The 24,773-nt window shown below is 47.1% G+C and overlaps 1 protein-coding gene across 1 annotated transcript in view; it reads right to left on the minus strand.

Moving 5' to 3' along the window:
* Nucleotides 1-24,773, minus strand: part of LOC111954075 (midasin) — a 55,542-nt gene that overhangs the window by 18,567 nt on the left and 12,202 nt on the right. The window contains 45 exon segments of the mRNA XM_070435793.1: nt 27-432; nt 878-1,092; nt 1,328-1,495; nt 2,409-2,532; nt 2,827-3,070; nt 3,156-3,369; nt 3,613-3,733; nt 3,988-4,148; nt 4,265-4,398; nt 4,525-4,631; nt 4,813-4,942; nt 5,088-5,201; nt 8,076-8,305; nt 8,458-8,657; nt 8,843-8,991; nt 9,157-9,365; nt 9,452-9,568; nt 9,779-9,938; nt 10,257-10,524; nt 10,675-10,938; nt 11,112-11,201; nt 11,298-11,486; nt 11,929-12,036; nt 12,165-12,362; nt 12,584-12,706; nt 14,232-14,440; nt 14,627-14,824; nt 15,029-15,286; nt 15,539-15,668; nt 15,859-15,997; nt 16,184-16,314; nt 16,747-16,885; nt 17,571-17,709; nt 18,447-18,581; nt 18,778-18,919; nt 19,011-19,157; nt 19,381-19,589; nt 19,721-19,899; nt 20,722-20,873; nt 21,011-21,118; nt 22,204-22,351; nt 22,498-22,611; nt 22,754-22,850; nt 23,047-23,191; nt 23,292-23,395. Of these exon segments, the coding sequence (XP_070291894.1) occupies nt 27-432; nt 878-1,092; nt 1,328-1,495; nt 2,409-2,532; nt 2,827-3,070; nt 3,156-3,369; nt 3,613-3,733; nt 3,988-4,148; nt 4,265-4,398; nt 4,525-4,631; nt 4,813-4,942; nt 5,088-5,201; nt 8,076-8,305; nt 8,458-8,657; nt 8,843-8,991; nt 9,157-9,365; nt 9,452-9,568; nt 9,779-9,938; nt 10,257-10,524; nt 10,675-10,938; nt 11,112-11,201; nt 11,298-11,486; nt 11,929-12,036; nt 12,165-12,362; nt 12,584-12,706; nt 14,232-14,440; nt 14,627-14,824; nt 15,029-15,286; nt 15,539-15,668; nt 15,859-15,997; nt 16,184-16,314; nt 16,747-16,885; nt 17,571-17,709; nt 18,447-18,581; nt 18,778-18,919; nt 19,011-19,157; nt 19,381-19,589; nt 19,721-19,899; nt 20,722-20,873; nt 21,011-21,118; nt 22,204-22,351; nt 22,498-22,611; nt 22,754-22,850; nt 23,047-23,191; nt 23,292-23,395 (7,466 nt within the window).

Here is a 24,773-nt window from a genome sequence, read left to right on the forward strand (position 1 = left end):
AGACAGTAGCATTGACAGTGGCCCACCTCCTCCTGGGCGTAGTCCAGCTTGTAGGCCCTCTTCACGGCCGGGTCGAAGATGGTCTGTGGGGTCCAGGTCTTAATCTGCAGCAGGCCCATGTTGACCCAGAAGACCCCAGAGCGGACCAGCTGGCTGAAGCCTTGGACGCGGATGGAGCCCTGGACCCTGTTCTGGACAAACTGCRGKAGGCAGGTGAGMAGGGCYTCCAGCAGGCCTTCGGGGAGGTGGTTGGGGGGCAGGAAGTCTGTGAGGGTGGTCTGGACCTCCTGGGCGGCCACCAGAGGGTCCTGGTCCTCCACCAGGCTCTCACAGGTTTCTGTATAGCTCTCCTGCAGCCCTGGAGGCAGCAGCTCTGATATGGACTGTAGTTGCCGGCGCAGCACCACGCCCTGCAGCCGCAGGTCAGTACCCCTGAGAGGACCGAGAGAGAGAGCGCGAGAGTGGGAGACTGAGTACTGAAGCTATAAAGTGAAAATAGTCATATCAAATAGATATGAATAGCTGCCCTATATACAGTACACGTCAAAAGTTTGGACACACCTACTCATTCAAGGGTTTTTCTTTATTTGTACTATTTTATACATTGTAGAATAATAGTGAAGACATCAAAACTATGAAATAACACAATGTAGAAAATAGTAAAAATAAAGAAAAACCCCTGGAATGAGTAGGTGTGTCCAAACTTCTGTCTGGMACTGTACAGTGCAAACCCCCAAATCATATATTATGTGCATCATTRTGTCATTTGATAAAGGTAGGGCAAGGGCTATTTCCCTAATTATAGTGCCAGCGTTTTGTATGTTGTGTATGGTGATTCCTCTCCGTAAGCTTGAGGTAACATCTCCAGTGAGCGTACCTGAACTCAGCCAGGGCAGGGACAGCCATGTTGTCCCACAGCACGGCGGTGACGTCTTGGAGCTGTTGGGTCCGCTCCCTCCACTCCCCCAGGGTGACCCGGGATGAGGAGAGGAGGGACGTCCCCGTGGGGTCCCACCGACCCCCCATCTCGCTGCTGCTAAGAACCCCCAACATGCACCTTGTCCACACTGCTTTGCTCAGCATGCCAGGACCCTGGAGGAGACACAGGAAGAGTGAGTGAACTCCTCAGTTAGAATGACTTAGTTGGAACACTTAAATTCAAATAAAAAAATAACTGATTGAAAACGGAATAGCAGGAAATTAATTTCAGTGATGTGAATTGAGCCAAAATCCTGATGCATATCTCCATAGACAACATACATTGAGCTTGTTGGCAAGCTGTGAGCCTCTCACATCACATAGATGTTACAGTAGCTACCTAACCTACCATGTTTTCAGGTGACAGAGGTGTCTTGGATGATGTCACCTGTCCCTCGGAACACAGGGGGTCCCACTTCAGCCAGCGCTCTGGGTCAGAGGTCACACTGCTGCTCCACAGGGCCGCCAGGGCCTCTGATAGCAGATCACACCACACAAACTGCAGCTCCTCCGCAGGCTAGGAGGAGAAATGCAGGCACTACAGTTAAGTCAATACAGTTGCGTGTACACAGGCAGCCCAATTCTGATATTGGCCTTATAACCAATCACACCAGATCTTTTTCAGAGCTGATCTGATTGGTCAAAAGACCAATTAGTGAAAAAAAGCAGACTACATCACTGCAGCACACTGGGGTGCCTTGAGGAACTCTCAGGTGTGCCGTGAAACATCTCCTAATCTCTATTATTTTTTGGAACACTCACTTATAAACCTGTGACCTGTGGAATGCACATGGACTTCTGACTTGCGAGCACCAGGTCCGGTCATATAATACATTGAATGGCACATGGTTACATCTATCGTTTCAAGTTGGGTGCGCTCAGGCTGTTGTTGTTACATTTGTATCATTTAATGGGTGCGCATCACGAGCAAATRCATGTGTATAATTTGACTTGGTCTGTGAGAACCAACAGCACGGGCAAGTCTGATTACTTTTAGCTGTACCACATCCTCTAACATAGAAACAAACTGAGCATGGTCACTCCTTTACAATGCAGAAACCCACGGTCTTTAGCCAAATCTTTCAGAACTATTTTACCTAAATATTTATAGCGCGGATTTGCGGGAAGCTCTTAAATTAATCATCATGAGTAAGATACTATGAAAATAGTTCAAATACACCCCATTTAATCTGTTGTCACAGAAAAATATATAATTTGCAGTATGGATCTGATGAGATCCAGGTCATTGCCACTAAATAAATTCATAGGGACATTTTAGGTGTGCCGCAGGCCAGAACCACTGGCCTACATGACACAAAACCAGATCTTCTGCTTTATGTTTGAGGCACAGATACAGGATTGTCCTCTTGAAGGACAAAACAAAATCAATCAATCAATTATACTGAMGGTAAACTGGTTGAACCACCTACCCGGTCACTGCTGAGGAGGAACCAGAGAGGCTGGAGCTGGCTGACGTTCATGGGGGTGGACTGGAGACAGAAGCGCAGGTGTTGGGAGACCTCGCGACGCAGGCTGTCCTCGGACTCTCTGTCACTGTGGAGAAAAGTCCACAGTAGTTAGTTATCCATACAACTACATGATACAACATAAAAACATGTGGTATTGTTAAACGTTTTATGTAATTATTGGTGCTTTTGTGTGATGTTTTTAATGTGCCAAAGATACTTTTCTGTTTAAAGTAAATTAGATAGACAATTAAGCTTTTTGAATTTGATACATTTGAAGCACTAATTAAAGCAATTAGATTCAAAATCGAATTCAATAAAGCAAGATAATCCTCCATCCTTCATGTATTTCCTCCATTGACCCACTGTGGCCATCTCTTACCCCTGTGTGAGAGCCAGCTGCAGCAGGTCGGTGCTGAGCCTGAGCTGGTTGAGTACGGCCAGCTCCTCCATGAGAGGCCAGAGTTGGGCCCTGCGGCTGAGCTGCTGTAACACCTCCCTACAGGGAGCGGCGCTGTCTCCCTGCTCCCCCTCGTCATGCATAGAGGAGCGCACCTCCAGTAGGCCGCACGAGGTCATGTGACCCTGCTGCTGCTGCACGCACGACACCAGCCTCTCTAGGACACCTGGGATCAGGATATAATTGAATAATGAATAGTTAGAGAGGGATGACAGACACTGACACAACTTTAGTATGTAGCACCAGGTTACCTGAGTTCTGGGGWTCTAGCTGGTTGTTGGCCAYCAGGACCAGGCCCCAGGCTTCTAGCAGGCTTTCCTTGGTGTCCAGGCCCAGAGCGGCTCCCTGCAGGCGGACCAGCTCCTGTCTCCACAGGGAGGCCGTGTTGTCKAGCCTCAGGTCGCCCACGTCCAGGGCCCTGCTCAGGACCCTCAGCCGGGATGCACACTCGGCTACAGACTCCAGCTATGGGAGATAGCGATGAGTCAGACGGGTTAATATTAGTATTGTATTACCATACTCTCAAGTCTTAAACATGAGGAAGCCTGGAAATCAAGGCTTGGTTATGCCAATCAATAACTGATAGGAGAGTTTACAGTATAGGTGCTTGTTTCGGATAGTGTGTTGAATGCTCTCTCTCCGAGTAAGGTGGGTGTTTGAGACAGTGGTTTAAATGTTCTCTCTCGCTCTCTGTCTCTTTCTCTCTACCTTGAATGGAAGGGGTTTTCCCAATATTTTCTGGATGSCCTTCAGGGCAGTAGCCACAGTGACAGAGGTGGACAGGACAGTCTGGATGGCAGCTGACACTGTCTGGAGCTCCTGCTGGCCACTGGAACAGTACAATAACAAAGGGTTGCCATCATTATATTTCCAGGTAGAAAACACAAAGTCCCAAATGGAACCCTTTTCCTTATATAGTGCAATACTTTTGACCATGGCCCATATGGCTCTATGTAGGGAATTGGGTGCCATTTGGGACGCAACCAAAACCACTTTTACAATAAAGTCAATTTCATTGATTCCAGAATGTCTATGGGAGGATTCTAATACTACTTTCTGGGTAAAAAGGAAGGTGTTACTCACTCATGGYTGCCATCTCCCAGTAGTAGCTGTGGAAGCCGGAGGATGAGGTGTTTCTGSACCCACTGCCAGTGTAGCGASAGGACCGACACTCCCTGGGAGTCGGCAGGCAGCGAGTTACACACCTGCCAGAACCGGTCTCTCCACTGCAGCAGCTGCAGGATCTGTGGACACCATAGATACTATTTATTACAAACAGAATTTAAGCCCAGGTTGATGACGGTTACTGAATGAGAGACATCAACTAAAATGGAATTACAATGACTACTACGGTATTAACCTCGAACATGAGATGGTCAGATATGTAGGGCTGTCCAGTCTGCACGGCCTGCAGTGTGAAGGTGTCCCACAGGTCAAAGAAGGAGCGCAGGTGCATCAGCACTGGGTGGGGCAGATGACCAATGTCCACCGTCCCTTTAATGGTCAAAAAAACATATGCAACATTATAACACCAGCAATATTAGCATTAACCTTTACATTTCAGCAAGCACACAGTCACCAAGTCGAGCTGTACGGAAGCAGCACAGCGACAGTATGTACCTTTGGAGAAAGCAGTGGCCAGCCTCAGCGCACTGTTGTGTGCTGATGTCTTGATAGCACAGCTCCCCACTGCAGCCCTCTCCTCTCTGTCCATCAACAGGATGATCCTGTAAAGACACACATCGCACCCAGGTTACTCAACACCACAGCCACCATGTAACCCCAGTTACTAAACAGCCAGACTACCGGACAGAGGATATATCCCAAATGGTTCCCTATAGGCCCTGGTCAAAATAAGTGCACTACACAGAGAATAGGGCACCATATGGGACACAGCCAGACACATACCTGTTGGCCACTGCATTGAGAGCCTCCATGAACTCCATGTACCTCTCCTCGTCTTCAAAGTTACACGTGTTGGCCAGAATGTCCAGGTACTGCTTGTTCCAACGCATGTCCACCAGAATCCTGTAGTCATCTAATACCGACATGAACATTAATGTCAATTTTTTAACTTGTGAAAAGTGATTGTTTTGARGGGAGTTATGATATGTAATATTTGTGTAAAAGAGCTGGAGAGAGTGCTAGAAAATAGTTTAGTGACAGCGGTTAGTTTAGCCTACCTGTGCTGTGTGGTTGCAGCAGCTCAGTGAGGCACTTCCCCTTCACAGTCAGCTTGCTGCTGAACATGGCCTTCAGAGCTCTGTTCCCTGCCTCCAGCTGCACCAGTGCCACCTCTGAAACAACAAGCGGATCTCAGAGCAGTCCTTAAGAGTAACACGCACCAAATTCACAGACAGCAACAAAGCTCCACTGACCACAGAGCAGTCCCTTGACATAAACAGTAACATACACCATATACATGGCCCTGGTTGAATAATGGTGCCGGAGGGGTTGGCTGCCGTTTTARGGGCTCATAACCAACTTGTTTGTTTTTTCTCATTGTTTGTAACTTATTTTGTACATAAAGTTGCTGCTACTGTCTCTTATGACCGAAAAGAGCTTCTAAACATCAGAACAGTGATTACACACCTTTTTTATTTAATGAGTCCGACGCGAAGGATATACTGCTTCCCGGACACCAGGCCCAAAACCTCATCATTCACGTGAAGAAAAGACGGAGATACAGGGGGCGAAGGTCGCGGTGCCTTGTGAGAATTCATAGGCGAGTGAGTAAACCGCCAATACCCTTCTATTGGCCAACGTTCAATCACTGGAAAACTAACTGGATGATCTACGGTCAAGACTATCTCACCAAGGGGAAGTGGTCAGATGACGCGGATGCTACGCTACAGYACTGTTTTGCTAGCACAGACTGGAATATGTTCCCGGGAGTCATCCAATGGCATTGAGGAGTARACCWCCTCAGTCACCAGCTTCATCAATAAGTGCATCGACGACGTTGTCCCCACAGTGACCGTACGTACATATCCAAACCAGAAGCCATGGATTACAGGCACCATCCGCAGCGAGCTAAAGGCTAGAACTGCCGCTTTCAAGGAGCGGGACACTAATCCAGACGCGTACAAGAAATCCATGGCCTCAGACGAACCATCAAACAGGCAAAGCATCAATACAGGACTAAGATTGAATCAGACGAACCATCAAACAGGCAAAGCATCAATACAGGACTAAGATTGAATCTACATCGGCTCTGACACTCGTCGGATGTGGCAGGGTTTGCATACTATTATGGACTACAAAAGGGAAACCCAGGCGCGAGCTGCCCAGTGACGAGAGCCTACCAGACGAGCTAAATGCTTTTTATGCTCGTGTCGAAGCAAGCAACACTGAAGCATGCATGAGAGCACCAGCTGTTCCGGACYACTGTGTGATCACGCTCTCCATAGCCAATGTGAGCAAGACCTTGAAACAGGTCAATGTTCACAAGGCCGCGGGGCCAGACAGATTACCATGATGTGTACTCCCGAGCATGCGCGGACCAACTGGCAAGTGTCTTCACTGACATTTTCAACCTTTCCCTGACCGAGTCTGTAATACCTACATGTTTCAAACAGACCACCATACTCCCTGTGCCCAAGAATGCAAAGGTAACCTGCCAAAATGACTACCGCCCGRAGCACTCATGTCAGTATCCATGAAGTGCTTTGAAAGGCTGGTTATGGCTCACATCAACACCATCATCCCGGAAACCCTAAACCCACTCCAATTATCATYCCGCCCCAACAGATCCATAGATGACACACTCAATTGAACATCACACTGCCCTTTCCCACCTGGACAAAAGGAACACCTATGTGAGAAAGCTGTTCATTGACTACAGCTCAGCGTTCAACACCATAGTGCCCACAAAGCTCATCACTAAGCTAAGGACCCTGGAACTAAACACTTCCCTCTGCAACTGGATCCTGGACTTCCTGACAGGCCGCCCCCAGGTGGTAAGGGTAGATCCTCAACACCGGGGCACTTCAGCGGCGCGCGCTTAGTCTCCTCCTGTACTCCCTGTTCACCCATGACTGTGTGGCCAAGCACGACGCCAACACCATCATTAAGTTTGCTGATGACACAACAGTGGTAGGCCTGATTACCGACAATGATGAGACAAACTATAGGGAAGAGGTCAGAGACCTGGCAGTGTAGTGCCAGGACAACAACCTCTCCCTAACTGTGAGRAAGACAAAGGAGATGATCGTGGACTACAGGAAAAGGAGGGCGGAACGGGCCCCCCATTCACATCGAGTAATGGAGCGGGTCGAGAGCTTCAAGTTCCTTGGTGTCCACATCACCAACAAACTAACATGGTCCAAACGCACCAAGACAGTCGTGAAGAGGGCACGACTACACKTTTTCCCCCTCAGGAGACTGAAAAGATTTGGCATGGGTCCCCAGATCCTCAAAAAGTTCTACAGCTGCACCATCGAGAGCATCCTGACCAGTTGCATCACCGCCTGGTATGGCAACTGATCGGCATCTGACCGTAAGGCGCTACAGAGGGTAGTGCGTACGGCTCAGTACATCACTGGGGCCAAGCTTCCTGCCACCCAGGACCTATATAATAGGCAGTGTCAGAGGAAGGCCCAAAAAATTGTCAAAGACTCCAGTCACCCAACTCTCTGCTACCGCACAGTACCGCCAAGTCTGCTACCGCCAAGTCTAGGTCCAAAAGGCTCCTTAACAGCTTCTACCCCCAAGCCTTAAGACTGCTGAACAACTAATCAAATGGCCACCCGGCATATTTACATTGAKACCCCCCCCCATTGTTTTGTACACTGCTGCTACTCACTGTTTAGTACACTGCTGCTACTCACTGTTTATGATCTATGCAGAGTCACTTTACCCCTACCTACATGTACAAATGACCTCAACTAACCTGTACCCCCGCACATTGACTCGGCACCGGTACCCCCTGTATATATCCTCGTTATTGTTATATAATTCTATTGTGTTACTTTTTATTACTTTAGTTTGTAAATATTTTCTTAACTCTATTTCTTGAACTGCCTTGTTGGTTAAGGGCTTATAAGTAAGTAGATCACGGTAAGGTTTACACCTGTTTTATTCGGCGCATGTGACAAATACAATTTGGCAGGGAGCAACAAAGCTCCAAAAAGATAAAGAGCTGAAGGAAGGGCAGTGAATGTGCTCCGTACCAGGGGCGTGTTTGTAGCTCTTGGCCAGGCTGGAGAGCCAGGCGGTGCGGAGCATCCAGTCTGAGTGCGAGGCCCTCTCGGTGAGTAGCCTGACAGCGGTAGGCAGCAAGCGCAGGGTGTCACCGTCCTCCTCCAGGTCCACCACGCCGCCAGAGAAAACCAGGCCCTCGTGCAGCGCTGTCCCGCTCTGCAGAGCCCTCTGGAGGTCACTCAGGCTCAGAGGACGGCTCCTGGTCACACACACAGGTCAAGCTAAACGTTAGCATTACAGCTACAATAAGACCGGGTACAACTCTGGGGRCTAGTTTTAACACGTTTTTCCAGGTCTGGTCACATGATCAGGAAAAACGCCTATGTCCGACCTGTGATCTATGAGTCTCACCTCTTCCCCTGCATGCTGAGTGTGTTGAGGCAGAAGGAGAGGACCTGTCCGTCGCGGAGGACCGAGGAGAAGCAGGAGTCTTCGGTGGAGAGCAGGGCTGAGGGGAAGCCGTCYGGCCACACCCCGGCACACAGCAGCCCGCTGCCCCAGTCCTCTGTGTCCAGGATGGACAGGTGGCGCTCAATCACCTCCTGGGCTTGCTGCAACCACGTGTAAAACTCCATTCTTTATTACTGACTTCAATTAATCTACTAGGAACATAATATAATATCAACATAACTACGGTCTTGGACTGAGATATCACTGTATAGATATAGGCTGGTTGAGGTTATAGCAGTGGGAATAGAGGATGTTCTATAATAGACAAGGTGGTGTTGGTTGGTACCCGTTGGATGGCGGTGGTGCGCTGGCAGAGGGAGTAGGCCTCCCCACAGGCGTGTTGCAGGGCACTGGGCAGGTCCACCCCTCTCTGCAGCTGGCAGGACAGCAGGGCTGCAGCATGGAGCAGGGAGGAGACACATGATGAAGGGGAATCTGGATAGACAGAGAGAAAGGAAGAGATTCATACCGGAGGAGTCATGCTATGGATACCATCTATGGATACCTTTGTTTTATCTGAAGAAACAAGGGACATGCAAAACATAGCTGATGTCCAACTGAAATCCTACATATTTTGGAGAGGTTTCCCTCAGAGCTCACCCCAAATGGTAGCTTTGATGTCAGTGTGTATTTCAATCAGCAGGTCACACACACAGTCTCCGGTCACACCAGCGGTGTGGAGAACAGTCTTCAGGTCCAGAGCGTCCCAACAGACCCCCTCGTGTTCCCCTGGGATGTAGATCTCCACCCCTCGGTTCCGCATGGCTCTGGAGATCTCTCCGTGCACTGGGTCCATAGTCAGGAACAGCCTAGAGTCAGGCGAGATGAAGAGTTGAGACTAGGCTGTCCAAACAGAATTGGTGTGTGTGTGTGTGCACAAACCTTTGTATTGTACCTGAAGTTGGGGTGTGGGGTGATGGAAGGAGTGGTTCCATCGATGACCCCACGCTCGTTGATGGTCAGACACCCACCGGGCTCCAGCAGGGCATTCAGACGGTCTAACACAGAGGGGCTTAACACAAACAGAAACACAACACCCATTAACCTTACATGTACCATCTGCAACACACTCTGGTGCCATCCAGCCTCACACAAATGAGAAGACCTGTTAACTCACACTGTACCAAGATCGTCAACTACCTTCAGTGACACATTTAGTGGTATAATTAGCTATATTGTGATCATTTAAGATGCAGGTCCTGCTATTGGCTGCTTTCCTCACCTGCAGAAGTTGACATTGTCCATGAGCAGCCAATCCCCAGCTTGCAGGGCCTGGACCAGCATGCCATCCAGCCACTCAAAGCCTCCGTTACTCCAGCCGTCCTGCAGCTGGGCCAGACGCTCCTTCAACAGGGTGAAGTCCATCTGCAGCTTGGACATGTCTGGAGGAWGGGAGGGAGGGTGAGGGACACAGTACATGGTGTTTATACTACTCATACAGAGTTTATCACATGAAGATATAGGGAAACATTTTCCTCTCGCAATGACACGTGCTGTGAGCAAAATGTTATGGTTAGTGTGCTCACAGCSCCTGTGTAGAATGACCTAGCGTAGAATGACCCATTAGCACCAAAAAGTTTGTGATTCTTAACTTCAAACATTCCATAAATCACCTACTCATACACCATCACTATGATTCAAGTGTTAGTCTGTTCCAGAGAGAGCTACACCCTCAGGTTGCTGCCTGTTCCTGACATTACCTGTGAACACCTTGAGTTTGGTGTTGAGCTTCTGCAACAGGAGGATGATGACCTCCAGTTTGTTGAGGGCTTCGGAGGTCACTGTCCCGCCGGTCCTCTCCAGGCCCTCCTCCTTCAGCCAGCGACAGAACAGGCTCCAGGTCTTCAGCAGGAACTCTGTGTCCTGGACCCCTGCCCCGTCCAATGACATCAGACCTCGCCGTGTTACCATGGCAACGATGTAGTCCACYTTCTCCAGCACCTGCTGCCATGGCCGCACGATGTCAACCTGGAAAACAGACCCAACCAGCTTGTAATACAACCCTCTATATTAAGATATCAAGAGTGTTAATAATCCCAAAGGATTTACATTGATTACTATATTTAGTTCCCAGCTTGGTCTCTCTTTGAGACTCTGTGACTAGACTGGACTAGTTACCTGTTCAAACCCTCCCAGCAGCTCGGTGGTGTCCATGGCACTGTTCATGGCCATGACCCGGAGGCGGTGTCCGGTGAGCAGGGCCAGGAGGCGCACCAGGCTGGACTTCCCGCTGGCCGTGGGACCCACCAGCACRGCCATCCAGCCCATCTCCACACACTTCATCAGGGACTCCAGGGGTCGCAGTGCCTGGTGGGTGATAGACAGAAGGGGGTCTAGGGKCACAGGGGATCCACCGCTACGCTGGAGGACAGAGAATCCCACCTGGATGACAGGGAGAGAGGAGGACGAAGACAAGGGTTAATTCACTATGTGGATAGCTAGCTCTGAATGAAATGATATGACACCATGTACAGCCAGTACATATGATTAATTCAAAAGATTACTTGATAATATCTTTTAACCCAAAACTGGATGGAGTTTGCAACATGACTGACCTGCAGATTGAGTGGAGTGATGTGGAATTGTCTTGATCCGGTGTAAGGCTCAAAGTCCTCCCCAAACACTTTCCTGAACACAGATAGCACCTGAAGACAAAACATGTGATGAGATAAACAGGAAGTTTGAACACAAACCCACTGAGTAAAGATAGTGCATATGTACAGGAGTTGTAGTCTACATACCTGGGTCTTGTCTGCCTCGGTCCTCATCCTGTCAGCGTACACCAACCCCACGTGCTGACCCGGGTTGAAGAACCCTGGTGATTGGTCGGTCTGCATCAGCTGACACCAGCGGAACATGTCGCGCAGATTGAACTCCCAGGGGCCTCCTTTTTGACCCCACTTCCTCTCCACAGATACATCAAGGACCAGCTGACAAAATCAAATAGAATACAACTTTATTGTCCATCGAAACTGAATTGTTCTTTTTACTGTCTTTTTAGGGGAACAGTGGTAAGCAATGTTAGTGGCTGGGCAAAATGGTGTTTAAGACAGCAAAAAATGACTAGTTGACTAAATATGGTGGCCAACACTGAAATTGGGGGGGTCCTAAAACCTAAAAGTCCCCAAAATAAACCAGAGTGACTGTGGTAAACCCCCTCCCACTAATGGTTATAAATGTGAAGAACATCGGCTGCTGCTCTACAGGCTGGTGGCCAGTGTCCTTGGCTGGAACAGCAGGGTCAAATTGGACACATGTAATCTTCCCAATAGTCAATGGTCACAGAGCAAAAAAGCCTATCAAGTCTTTTTACAACCAGTTGTTTTGAAAGAGATAAAATGGAAGCCAATGTAAAAGGACTCCTCTACCTACCCGGTTGTTGAACTGCACCATTTTAGAGATGATCTGATTGTCAATGTTCGGGAAGATGGAGTCTCCTATAAATMCCATGTCCTCACTGGTCAGCTGATCCACAAACACCTGAGAAAACAGTTGAAATTCCAATACAATTTCACAAAAAGACTAAAATATATGTTCAACCATACTATTTATTCAACATATCAATACATAATATATCTAAAATAATTGGCTAGCTCTTTATATCTTACCTGAGTGAATCTGTTGAGGAAGGATTTGGGCAGGCCCTTGCGKCCCCCTCCTTGAGTGAAGGGGTTCTGGCAGCCYAAGATCTTTGTCTTCTCGTGTTGTACCTGGAAGCTCATGCCCAGCTCTGGGATGTAGATCTCAGCACGGTGGTCAAAGCAGGCGTTTAACCCCTCCAGCACGGACTGAGAGGCCAGGTTCAACTACACAGGAGTAGAGAAAAATAGATGCGTGATTATCCAAGAATTGTGTCATACAAAATTGTATTCTTCTCCATACAATATTTTACTTTCTCCTAAAGCTTTATTCTATTCTGGAGTCCCACTCAAGAATTGATGTAACCTGAAACAATGCAAATTCCCTCTCAAGTTGACATGTCTATTAACTGGTGAGTTAATAAAAAATAAAAAACATGATTCCATACCTCATCCAGGACAATCCAGTGTCCAGCCTTCAGTCCAGCCAGGAGAGGGCCATCACGCCATGCAAACTCTCCCCCTTTCCCTCCTTCCACAGGCAGGTCGGTCCCAAACAGGTCTGTCACATCCTGTCAGGAAAGGAAATCATACATAGGTTTAGAGTGCCATCGCTGGTGTTTTTAATTCCTCCCTTATGGTGCATTTCACAATATTATGCATTTAAAACAATAACAGTACAATATGGCAATAACATGTACCTATAAAATCTATACTGAACAAAAATATAAAACGCAACATTCAACAAGTTCAAAGATTTTACTGAGTTACAGTTCATATAAGGAAATTGGTCAATTGAAATCAATTCATTAGGCCCTAATATCTATGGATTTCACATGACTGGGAACACAGATCTGCATCCTTTGATCACAGATACCTTTAAATAAAAAGTTGATCAGGCMGTTGATTGTGGCCTGTGGAATGTTGTCCCACTCATCTTCAATGACTGTGCATAGTTCCTGAATATTGGCGGGAACTGGAACATGCTGTTGTACACATTGATCCAAAGCATCCTAAACGTGTTCAATGGATGACATGTCTGGTGAGTATGCAGGCCATAGAAGAACTGGGACATTTCCAGCTTCCAGGAACTGTGTACAGATCCTTGCGACATGGGGCCGTGCATTATCATGCTGAAACATGAGGTGATGGCGGCGGATGAAAGGCACAACAATAGGCCTCAGGATCTCGTCACGGTATCTCTGTGCKTTCAAATTGCCATCGATAAAATGCAACTGTGTTCATTGTCCGAAGCTTATGCCAGCCCATACCATAACCCCACCATGGGGCACTCTGTTCACAAAGTTGACATCAGCAAACTGCTCGCCCACACAACGCCATACATGTGGTCTGTGGTTGTGAGGCCGTGTTAGATTCTCTAAAAACGACYTTGGAGGTGGCTTATGGTAGAGAAATMAACATTAAATTCTCTGGCAACAGCACTGGTGGACKTTCCTGCAGTCAGCATGCCAATTGCATGCTCCCTCAAAACTTAAGACATCTGTAGCATTGTGTTGTGTGACAAAATTGCACATTTTAGAGTGGCCTTTTATTGTCCCCAGCACAAGGTMCACCTGTGTAATGATCATGCCATTTAATCAGCTTCTTGATATYCCACACCTGTCAGATTATCTTGGCKAAAGAGAAATGCTCACTAACAGGAATGTAAACAAATGTGTGCACAAAATCTGAGAGAAATAAATGGTTTGTTTGTATGGAACATTTTCTGGGATCTTTTACTTCAGGTCATGAAACAACACTCTACATGTTGCATTTATATTTTGGCTCAGTATAGTTTAAAAAGTTCAGACATTATGTAACAATACAACATAGTATTCACCAGTGGAGGTTGCTGAGGGGAGGACGGCTCATAATAATGMCTGGAACGGAGTAAATAAAGTGGCATCAAACCATGTGTTTGATATCATTCCACCTATCTTGCTTCAGCCATTACCACAAGCCCGTCCTCCCCAATTAAGATGCCACCAACCTCCTGAGGTGTGCACATGTAAATAAATAGTAATCCAGACAATAACATAAAAAATTTGCATTATCATAATAAAGAGCCCCAGTGAAYGTTTGTGAACAGTTTCTTACAGTCTGCTCTGAGAGGTTGATCCTGACGAGGTGGTTGCCTGAAGCCTTTGCCAGGGCGGCCACCAGGCTGGTCTTGCCCACGCCAGGGGAGCCCTCCAGCAGCACAGGTCTCTGCAGCTTCAGGGCCCTCAGGAGCCTCTGGGCGTTAACTGCTGTGGTGCCTGCTGCTAGGGCATAGTCAGTCAGGCTCCTGCTCTCACTCTCCGTGCCTGGCAGAACACAGGAAACATTCAGTACCATTTTTACAAAAACAGATCCATTATAACCAACATGCTCTAGTCTAGGGTTGGGTTCTTAATGGCACCCTATTCCTTATATAGTGCACTATCTTTGACCAGGGTCCAATGGCCATTTGGGATGCTTCATGCTCTAATCTAGGATCAAAGTGTRCCCACCTGAGGAGATGTAGAAGGGGTCGATGCCAAAAAAGTCGTCCCCCCACTGGGGCTCCCTGAGCAGGCTGGTGTCGTAGACCCTCAGTGCGTCTAGCATCTCCTGGTCCAGCTTGGTGATCCCACCCAGCTTGGTATGCAGGAAGCTCAGACAGGCCCTGCGCGCCACAAAGGCGTTCTCCGCAGCAGATACTGTTGTCCCTGTGACATCCCAAGAAGGAGAGAAAGARGTGAGATCATGTGATTGTAGCACTGAGGCCTACTAAGCATCATGAAGCATCCTACACATGCACAACTTAGGAATTTGGTGTCCTTACGACAGCACCAGAACATCTGCTGTGTATTTCCACATCACTATCAACAACAACAAGTAGTGTACTGTGACCTAGTGTCCTGGTGTCTGACCTGAGCCGATGGCGTCCACGTAGACCAGGCACGCGGCGTGGATGAAGGCAGTGACCGTGTCCAGCCGGAGGTCCCACTCAGCCTCCTCCTCGCCCTCGTCCCCCATGGTCATGAAGCCGTCGGCGTCACGCTCACACACCAGGTTGAGGAAGTTGACCCAGGACAGGATGTCCCTCACGCTGACCACGCAGCGCCGCCCAAAGTCCTGGTTGGTCAGCCAGTCAATAAAGTCCAGCATGAGCTCGGCGATGTCTCCACCTGGGTTGGGGGTCAAAGGTCATWGTGAGAGATAGCTACAACAAGGAAGTAAAATAGAAACGGATGAACTTAATAATACAGTGGGGTACGGTGTGTACCTATGAACACATTTGAGACTAAGAACAACAAAAACTGAAGAGATTATACACTCAAATGAGATACGTACAGGTAGGGAGACTATTCGAGCCTATCAAATGCTACTCCTAGATGAGGAGATGTATTCTGTCTGTGGTGTGTGGAGGAGAGGAGTACCTTGGTGGTCGTTGTCATCCAATGAGAGGCTGGTCCTCAGGTTGTGCTGGATGATCTGCACCAGGTCACTGCGGCTGTTACTCTGAGGGCACCAGATCTCTGTGAACCTGTTCCTCAGCGCAGGAGAGAGCTGGACACACACACACACACACACACACACACACAGAGAAATGTTAACAAGTTGGACTGATCATCTACATAACAAACAGAAGTGGTTGTGGCCCTGTATGTCCCCTCCAGAGGCAGAAATAGAATAGGATGTAGTTTTAGGGGCCGGTTTAGACTCTGGCCCTGCTGGTTCATCTGTTGTAATGGTTTACCTCTTTCTTGCCGAAGTCTCCTCCAGGGTTCATGGTGGCAACCAGGCGGAAGTTCTGCTCTGCTATGATCAGCTCCACGTCATCGTCATCWCCACTTCCTTTCTCTGCCAACACCAGAGACTTCTCCGTCTCTAGGACACTGAACCAATCAYAGCAGGGTCACAGGTCAACGATATCTAATGAAGTGTTATACGCTAACTATTGTGAGAAAGCGGTTCTATTACCATATCCACACAAGTATACCATTCAGAATGAAGTGATGTATTGGGCAGGGATTCTAAGCAGTACACTAGTGCGGATATTGGAACAGTCAGGGTGTGTGTACCTGTTGAGTCTCTCCAGCACAGAGTCGTCAGCCAGGGAGATCTCGTCCATGAGGAACACCCCCCCCTCCCTCATGGCCAGGACAAGGGGCCCGTCGTGCCACTCAAACAACCTGCCGTCCTCAGCATCCGCCTGTACCAACACACAACGACGGGGGGTCAGTGGGACTGGCCATCTGTATCATGTACTAAAATAGCATTTTACTTTAAGCATTTTTTATTTTACTTAATTACTGTGAGTTATCATATGATGAAGTACCTTAATGCCTTATAAAGGGTTTATGAGGGTTTAGGGGCGGCAGGTATCCCAGTGGTTAGAGTGTGGGACTAGTAACCGAAAGGTTGCAAGATCGAATCCCCGAGCTGACAAGGTAAAAATCTGTCGTTCTGCCCCTGAACAAGGCAGTTAACCCACTGTTCCTAGGCCGTCATTGAAAATAAGAATTTGTTCTTAACTGACTTGCCTAGTTAAATAAAAGGTTAAAAAAATATATATATATATACAAAAGAGGGTTCATAACTTACAGTTCATTTAAATTGTGACCATTAACGGTGTAGTATCTACCTGGTGTGTCCCAGTATGTCTGACAGGACGCAGGCCCCCCAGGAAGTCAGACGTCTCCATGTGCAGGTGACAGTTGAGGGAGAAGAARTTCTGTCCGGCCAGCGCAGCAAACAGCTGGCAGATGGTGGTCTTACCGCACCTGGGGGGAGGAGAACGTGTGTTCTAACTGATCMGTCTTTCTGGAGGTTTAGGCTAGTACGTTACTGCAGGGGTTCCCAAACMTTTTTACTCAGGCCTCCTCTTCCAGCATTGGGGAAAATCCCACGCCCCACTCCGTGCGCACATCTATTTCCATGGGCACAAGCACTGTTCACACCCCTCTTGTTGGTGGAGATAACATTTTGCAGGTTTACAGCTTATTTCCTGCAATTCCATACATTTTGTCATGTCTAATTTGATTCGAGTGACTCGAACATCTACAAAATCTACGGGCTAAACAACCTAGCTWTAAAAAGTTAGCTGACACACTGATCAATACATTTCTGACTATAGCTAAATAGCTCTCTAAGGTCTGCAATGACTGACATGACAATAGGAAAACTGATGATGCACAAGGGGCAATTTCGAAATCGCCCCTTGTGCATTCTACTATTACAACTTTCAAGAGTAGGTTGAAAGCCAGACTGAGTTCCCCCCGGGGGCGCGCCCCACAGTTTGGGAACCACTACATTACTGTATTGGCTTCAGGAGAAGTGGACACAGTTAGGAGAGCTTTGTCTTTCTGTAGTACGTACTAACCCATTCACTTCACCTACTGCTCGCTTTACAGATTTAATTGACAATTGGAGAGATTTCCACAATCAGGAACTTKGGATGAATCCTACCCAGTGTCTCCCACCAATAGAACAGACTCCCCGAAATGCAGGGCCCGTCCCACCAGCACGGCCAGTCTCCTCATCCCCCGCGTCCACACCACGTGACGGAACTCCTCAGGCACGCCCGCGATGCTGTCCACGAACGGACCTGCCATTCACAATAAACCAGATTAACTSTGACCAATACAAATAGCCTAATAAACTTTATCAAAATCATTAGCAGATAAGTATGTTACAAAGGGAGGTGGTATCATTCCAGGACAACACCACATGATGGACAATCCATCCACTTCACACTCAATATTTATGTTCACACTCCATTGACCCCACATAATGGGGAATAGTGATACACTGTACCTTGTTGTCTCAACATTGAAAGTACATATTTATATATGTGTAGCCAAGAGTTGTGAGGTTTCTCTCATTCCCTATATGCCCTTATAAGACACCATATTCACACTGAACATTCTTCATACCACATTCATCATTCTCCATTCCACATTCATCTTGAACATTCTCCATACCACATTCATCTTGAACATTCTCCATACCARATTCATCATTCCACATTCATCTTGAACATTCTCCACACCACATTCATCTTGAACATTCTCCATACCACATTCWRCATWCCACATTCWRCATTCCACATTCWRCWRYKKKKWTRRKRKTWSKACATTCTCCATACCACATTCATCATTCCACATTCTGTATTTTGACAGAACAGTTGTAGTCACAGTAGTGCTTTCCTGTGTTGTTGACACACTCCCCCAATATGAACTGTTTGTGAATGAGCAGGGTCATGCACACAGTTGGGTCGGGGGCAAAAGGGCATGTTGGTGTGTGTGTGTGTGTGTGTGTGTGAGAGAACCAGGCTCTACTTACTAAACTGTGTGGTGAGTTGTTGCTCTGAGAACAGGGTGTCAGAGTTCACCGTCCTCTTGAAGTTTTTCTCCAGGATGGACTGGATAGTGGAGGCCTCCTCTGGCTTCCTGACCCGCCCAGCCAGCAGCATGAACCCTGAGACACACACACACTTCAACAATCCTAAATACTTAGGTGAAAAGACATTACCATTGAAGTGAAATGGAACATGATTTCACACATAAATCACACTGAAAAACAACAGATAGAGAAAGCAATAGAGACAAATGCGGATGATAGTTCGTCGTATAAGATGGGACGAAATTGCTGCTGTGATCCMATTGGGGCTTACCGTCATCAGCCAAATGCTGCAGCCAATCGCGGGAGGCATCTGTCTGCTCCTCCAGCCGATAGCGGTCGGCCCAGCGGAAGAGATCTCTCAGGGTGATGAAGCCATGTTTCCCAGCAAACACTGTAGATCCCCTGCGAAGAGACTACACACACAGTGAGTTATAAAATTATAACAACATTACCTTATTGCCAATGAGTTAGCATATGAAAGGAGATGAAATATGAGACAGTCACCTGGAGATCCTGCATGACTTTGACCAGCTTGGAGCAGTAGGATGGAGGAAGACTACATCTCTGGCAGAGGATGGTCTCTAGCTCATCACTAGGCAACTCGTCAAAYTGAAGCTCCACAAAACGATTCCTGAAGGCCCTGGACAGCACCTGAGGGGAGAGAAATMATATTGCACTCGCTGAGACCTGGTCTACAAAACTACACTTTCATCACCATCCTAATTCCTGTGCCCGAAGGAACAGATCCCATAGTACTCAATGAGTGTAGAAAATGTMTGCTTGCTTGTCTTGCACTATTTATGGCTGTGAAATAACCAAACTACACTATCCCAATTGAATCCTAATAACCCACTATGGCCCGAGTCACACGTACCTTTCTGCCTCCGTAGAGACCAGGAGGATTCTGGGTAGCAAACAGCATGAATCGGGGGTGCGCTTTGATCACTTCCTGTGTCTCTGCGACAAACAGCTCCCTGTTGTCGTCCAGCAGTCTGTTGAGGGCCTCCAGGACGTCAGTAGGGGCCAAGTTCAACTCATCCAGAATAATCCAGTATCCTTTCCTAATGGCGTCAATCAGAACGCCTACAGGGGAAGCATACAGAGACARACACGCAGAAGCACACACACAAAACGAAGACATTACACCGTGATCATGAACAGAACAGTCTGCGTGAGACACTGACTGCAGGGCTACAGTGTAGAACTGGCCGTACCCTCTTTGAAGACCAGCTTGCCCTTGCCGTCAGAGGAGTAGCAGCCCATGTACTCCTGGATGTCTGTGTGCTCGTGGTTGTTGATCCTGACACACTGGTTCCCCGTGGCCGCTGCTATCCACCTGACCAGGCTGGTCTTTCCCACCGAGGTCTCTCCTTGGATCAGGACGGGGTGGCTCCTGAAGAACAAACAAATATAGAAACAGAATATTTCTAGTAGATCCGGTTAGTGTCTGTTTCAATGTGCACTTAGTGGAAGATGAATTGGCTGACCTCAAGTGTAGAGGTCATGGATTTGTCCCTAATGGCACCCTTTCCCTAGTGCACTACTAGGGTGCCATTTGGGACGCCGACTGTGTCCAGACAAGAAGGGCAGAGAAACAATCAAGTACTTAGTGGGGACGACTGACCTGTGGTGAGGTCGTGTAGAATTGACCTGTGGTGAGGTCGTGTAGAACTGACCTGTGGTGAGGTCGTGTAGAATTGGGTAGTGTCTGTTTTCAGTGTGTTTCAATTGTGCAATTGATTTTCCTTGGACTGAAGTGTGCAGGTCATGTATGCATCCCTAATGGCACCCTATTCCCTAGTGCACAAATTCTGACCAGAGCCTAGGGATTAGTGCACTATGTAGGGAATAGGGTGCCATTTGGGARGCAGKCCATGTGTCCAGATAAGACTAAATGAACCTCGTAATGAAGGGCAGAGAAACAATCGAGCACTGSGAACGATTGACCTGTGGTGAGGTCATGGCAACTACCCTCCACCATGACAACAGCAGCAGCAGCAACGTGGGAAAGTCATGTCATCTTTATGGCAGCAGTGATGACACAACCGATATTAGCCAATACAACTCAAGTGATGCTCACTGTGCCAGCAACAGGTTGACGATACAACAGTCAGTGAGTGGCTACTAGGACTATACCACAGGTATTGACMAGGTTGACTGATTGATTGATCCAGGGGGACGGGGGACAGCAGAAGGGGGAGGTCAGTTTTCCTACCCAGCGGACACCACCCTGGCCAGGTCACGCAGGTTAAGCTTGACGGAGGTGGTGAGGATGTAGCTGGGGTCCAGAGCCGGCTCCATCTCCCCRTGGGATACCCAGTAGCCCTCCATCTGAATGCAGGGCCGCCCCGTGGGCTCCGGGATGGGCTGTGGGGAAACACAGGGAGAACCATGGCTACTGAGGAATCTCATATTGAGGAATTATTAAGCTTCTTCTTAATTATCCATCTCAATTAYTACAAATATGGAACCAATAAAGTCATTTTACAGGCCTGCAGTATTACCTGCTTCAGAAACTTGATGTTTCCCCCCATGATGTGTTGACACACCAGTTTCTGGACCATTGGATGGGAGCTGCGGTCCAGCTGGGTAAGGAAACTCAAACAGAAGCCCTGGAAAAAGAGACCGATGGAGAATCTGGTCACATCTGAACCTATGGTCCAATCAATGAAGTTACTAAGGATATCAATATACAGTGCATTCAGGAAACTATTCAGACCCTGACTTTTTCCACATGTTTTTTTTAACATGACAGCCTTATTCTAAAATTGATTAAATAGTCCCCCCTCATCAATCTACACACAATACGCTATATAGACAAACCAAAAACTGGTTTACAATTTTTTGCAAATACATAAAAAAAATGGAAATATCAACATCTACATAAGTATTCAGACCCTTTACTCAGTACTTTGTTGAAGCACCTTTGGCAGGGATTACAGCCTTGAATCGTCTTTGGTATGACGCTACTAGCTTGGCACACCTGCATTTGGGGAGTTTCTCCCATTCTTCCCTGCAGATCCTCTCAAGCTCTGTCAGGTTGGATGAGCAGCACAGCTATTTTCCGGTCTCTCAAGAAATGTTCGATTTGGTTCAAGTCCGGGCTCTGGCTGGACAGCTCAAGGACATTCAGAGACTTGTCCAGAAGCCACTCCTGCGTTGTCTTGGCTGTGTGCCTAGGGTCTTTGTCCTGTTGGAAGGTGAACCTTCGCCCCAGTCTGAGGTCCTGAGCAGGTTTTCATCAAGGATCTCTTTGTACTTTGCTCTGTTCATCTTTCCCTCGATCCTGACTAGTCTCCCAGTCCCTGCCGCTGAAAAACCTCCCCACAACATGAAGCTGCCACCACCACGCTTGTAGAAACATCTGAAGGATGATCAATGGAAACAGGATGCACCTGAGCTCAATTTAAGAGTCTCATGGCAAAGGGTCTGAATACTTATGTAAATAAGGTACTTCTGTTTATTTTTTAAATAAATTAGCAAAAATAAATAAAAATCCGTTTTTGTTTTGTCATTATGGGTATTGTGTGTAGATTGATGAGATGTTTAAAAAAAAAATCTATTTCAGAATAAAGCTGTAACGTAACAAAATGTGGAAAAAGTCAAGGGGTCTGAATAATTTCCGAATGCACTGTATGCTTAATTAATCAATATAAAGGATGTCGAAATCAATGCTGGGAGAGCTTTGGCCTCCTACCTCGTAGAGAGAGCGCTGGACGCTGTAGCAGGGGTTGGCTGCCACATACTTCAGAGCCCTGCAGAGGGTACGCAGGCTGTAGTGGGGATGATGTCCAGTTCCGTCCACCAGTTTGGAGGTAGCCTCCTTACGCACCGTCAGGTAAAAGCTGCAGCAGCAAATACATATTTTTTTATTAAAATCTATCAATCAAATCAGCAGTCAATATGACATGACATTCAACATGACTTTGTGGAAACTTGATGAGCCACGTGATGCATATGACAGAGGACAGTATGTAATCTGACCCCTGACCTTATAATCCCGTTGATGACGTTCTTATTGGGGTTCAGGCCTTTCAAGTAGTCAGACACCAGGATGCGCAGGTCTCCCTCATTCTCCAGCTCCTCCACATACAGCTCAGTGAACCTGGGAAAGAAAGAGAGCAGCATGTCAAACCACAGCTAGTTTGGGCCGCCAGATKCCGCCAGAACCTAGTAGGTTTGCCAGTATGCTCATAAGTTAAAGACATTTCACTCAAACACCAGGCCAGCTCAGCCCATGTTCTAACCTGTTCCGTATGCCCAGGGGCAGGTTCCTCTTCCCCACGTCAGTCGCTGGGTTCATGCAGGCAAAGAGACGGAAGTCTGGATGGCGAACCAGGGGCTCTGTACAAAAAAAAGAATTACATGTAATTCCAGTAGCAGCATCAAAGTGATCCTATTTCCAAGGTCATAATCAGTTAATACCTTTATGACCAAAGCCATGACAATAATAATACGCAATTATTTACATGTAATGCAATAGTGATATAAAGTGTTATAACATGTCATAACATGCAATGGAGAGCAGTGGGAGGCTCACCAGTGTCTCCGCGGTCCAGCAGCACCAGAGAGCCGGCGGTGCCCTCCAGCAGGCCACTCAGACACTCCAGAGTCTCTGCTGCAGCCAGGTTAATCTCATCCAGCAGGATCCACTCTCCCTTCTTCACCGCCTGGGCCAGAGTGCCCTGTAGAGACACACACGGTTTACGATCACAGCAGGTTGGTGAGCAACAGGGATATGTAGTGTGTGTGTGAGAGAGTGAGACGCTTTAGGTAAACCTTTACCTCCACAAAGGCAAAGACCAGTGCGGTCTCACAGGCTCTGATCTGCTGCTGTGTCTGAGCCAGCCTCACGGCCAGGGTTTCCCACTGCTCCTGCAGCAAGGCAGCTGGGGAAACKAGTACACAAAAACACAGACTGAGAACAGCCTAAGGCAACACTCACATTTCTGTCACAGTGAGAATAGAAGTAAGCMATTCAAGACAAGAGGGAATGAAGGTACTTATTTTGGTTGTTTTCGAAATGGCAACAATATTATCTATATGATGCACTACAGTGCATCATATAGCATCATACACACCCCTTGATTTTTTCCACATTCAGTTATGTTCCAGCCTGGATTTAAAATTAATTAAATTTAGATGGGGCACTGGCCTACACACAATACCCCCATAATGTCAAAGTGGAATTATGTTTTACAATATTACTTTTTTTCTTTACAAATTAGTAGAAAAAATAAAAGCTGAAATGTCTTAAGTAAATAAGTATTCAACACCTTTGTTATGGCAAGTCTAAATACGTTCAGGAGTAAAAATGTGCTTAACAAGTCACATAATAAGTTCATGGACTCTGTATGCAATAGTGTTTAACATGATTTTTGAATGACTACCTCATCTTTGTACCTCACATATTTAATTATCTGTAAGGTCCCTCTGTCAAGCAGTGAATTTCAAGCACAGATTCAACCACAAAGACCATGGAGGTTTTAAAGAAGGGCAACTGTTTTAAAAAATGCAGGCAATGAATACCCCTTTGAGCTTGGTGAAGTTATTACACTTTGGTGTCACTACAAAGATACAGCTGTCCTTCCTAGCTCAGTTGCCGGAGAGGAAGGAAACCGCTCAGGGATTTCACCATGAGGCCAAATCCAGAATTTAAATGGCAGTGATAGAAGAAAACTGAGGATGGATCAACAACATTGTACTTACTCCACAATACTAACCTAATTAACAGAGTGAAAAGAAGGAAGCCTGTACAGAATAAAAATATTCCAWAACATGCATACTGTTTGCAACAAGGCACTAAATAAGGACAATAACCTAAAACACAAGGCCAAATCTACACTGGAGTCGCTTACCACGAAGACAGTGAACGTTCCTCACTGGCCGACTTACAGTTTTGACTTAAAATATACAGTTGAAGTCGGAGGTTTACATACACCTTAGCCAAATACATTTAAACTCAGTTTTRCACAATTCCTGACATTTAATCCTAGTACAAACTCAGTCTTAGGTCAYTTAAGATCACCACTTTATTTTAAGAATGTGAAATGTCAGAATAATAGTAGAAATTGATTTATTTCAGCTTTTATTTCTTTCATCACATTCCCAGTCAGGTTTTCTTCCGCTTGCAAGCCTCCCCCTTTCTCCTCCAAACATAACGATGGTCATTATGGCCAAACAGTTCTATTTTGTTTCATCAGACCAGAAGACATTCCTCCAAAAAGTACTCTCTTTGTCCCCATGTGCAGTTGCAAACCGTAGTCT

This window comes from Salvelinus sp. IW2-2015, linkage group LG28 (genome assembly GCF_002910315.2).
Source record: "Salvelinus sp. IW2-2015 linkage group LG28, ASM291031v2, whole genome shotgun sequence".
In the NCBI taxonomy this organism is placed as follows: domain Eukaryota; kingdom Metazoa; phylum Chordata; class Actinopteri; order Salmoniformes; family Salmonidae; genus Salvelinus; species Salvelinus sp. IW2-2015.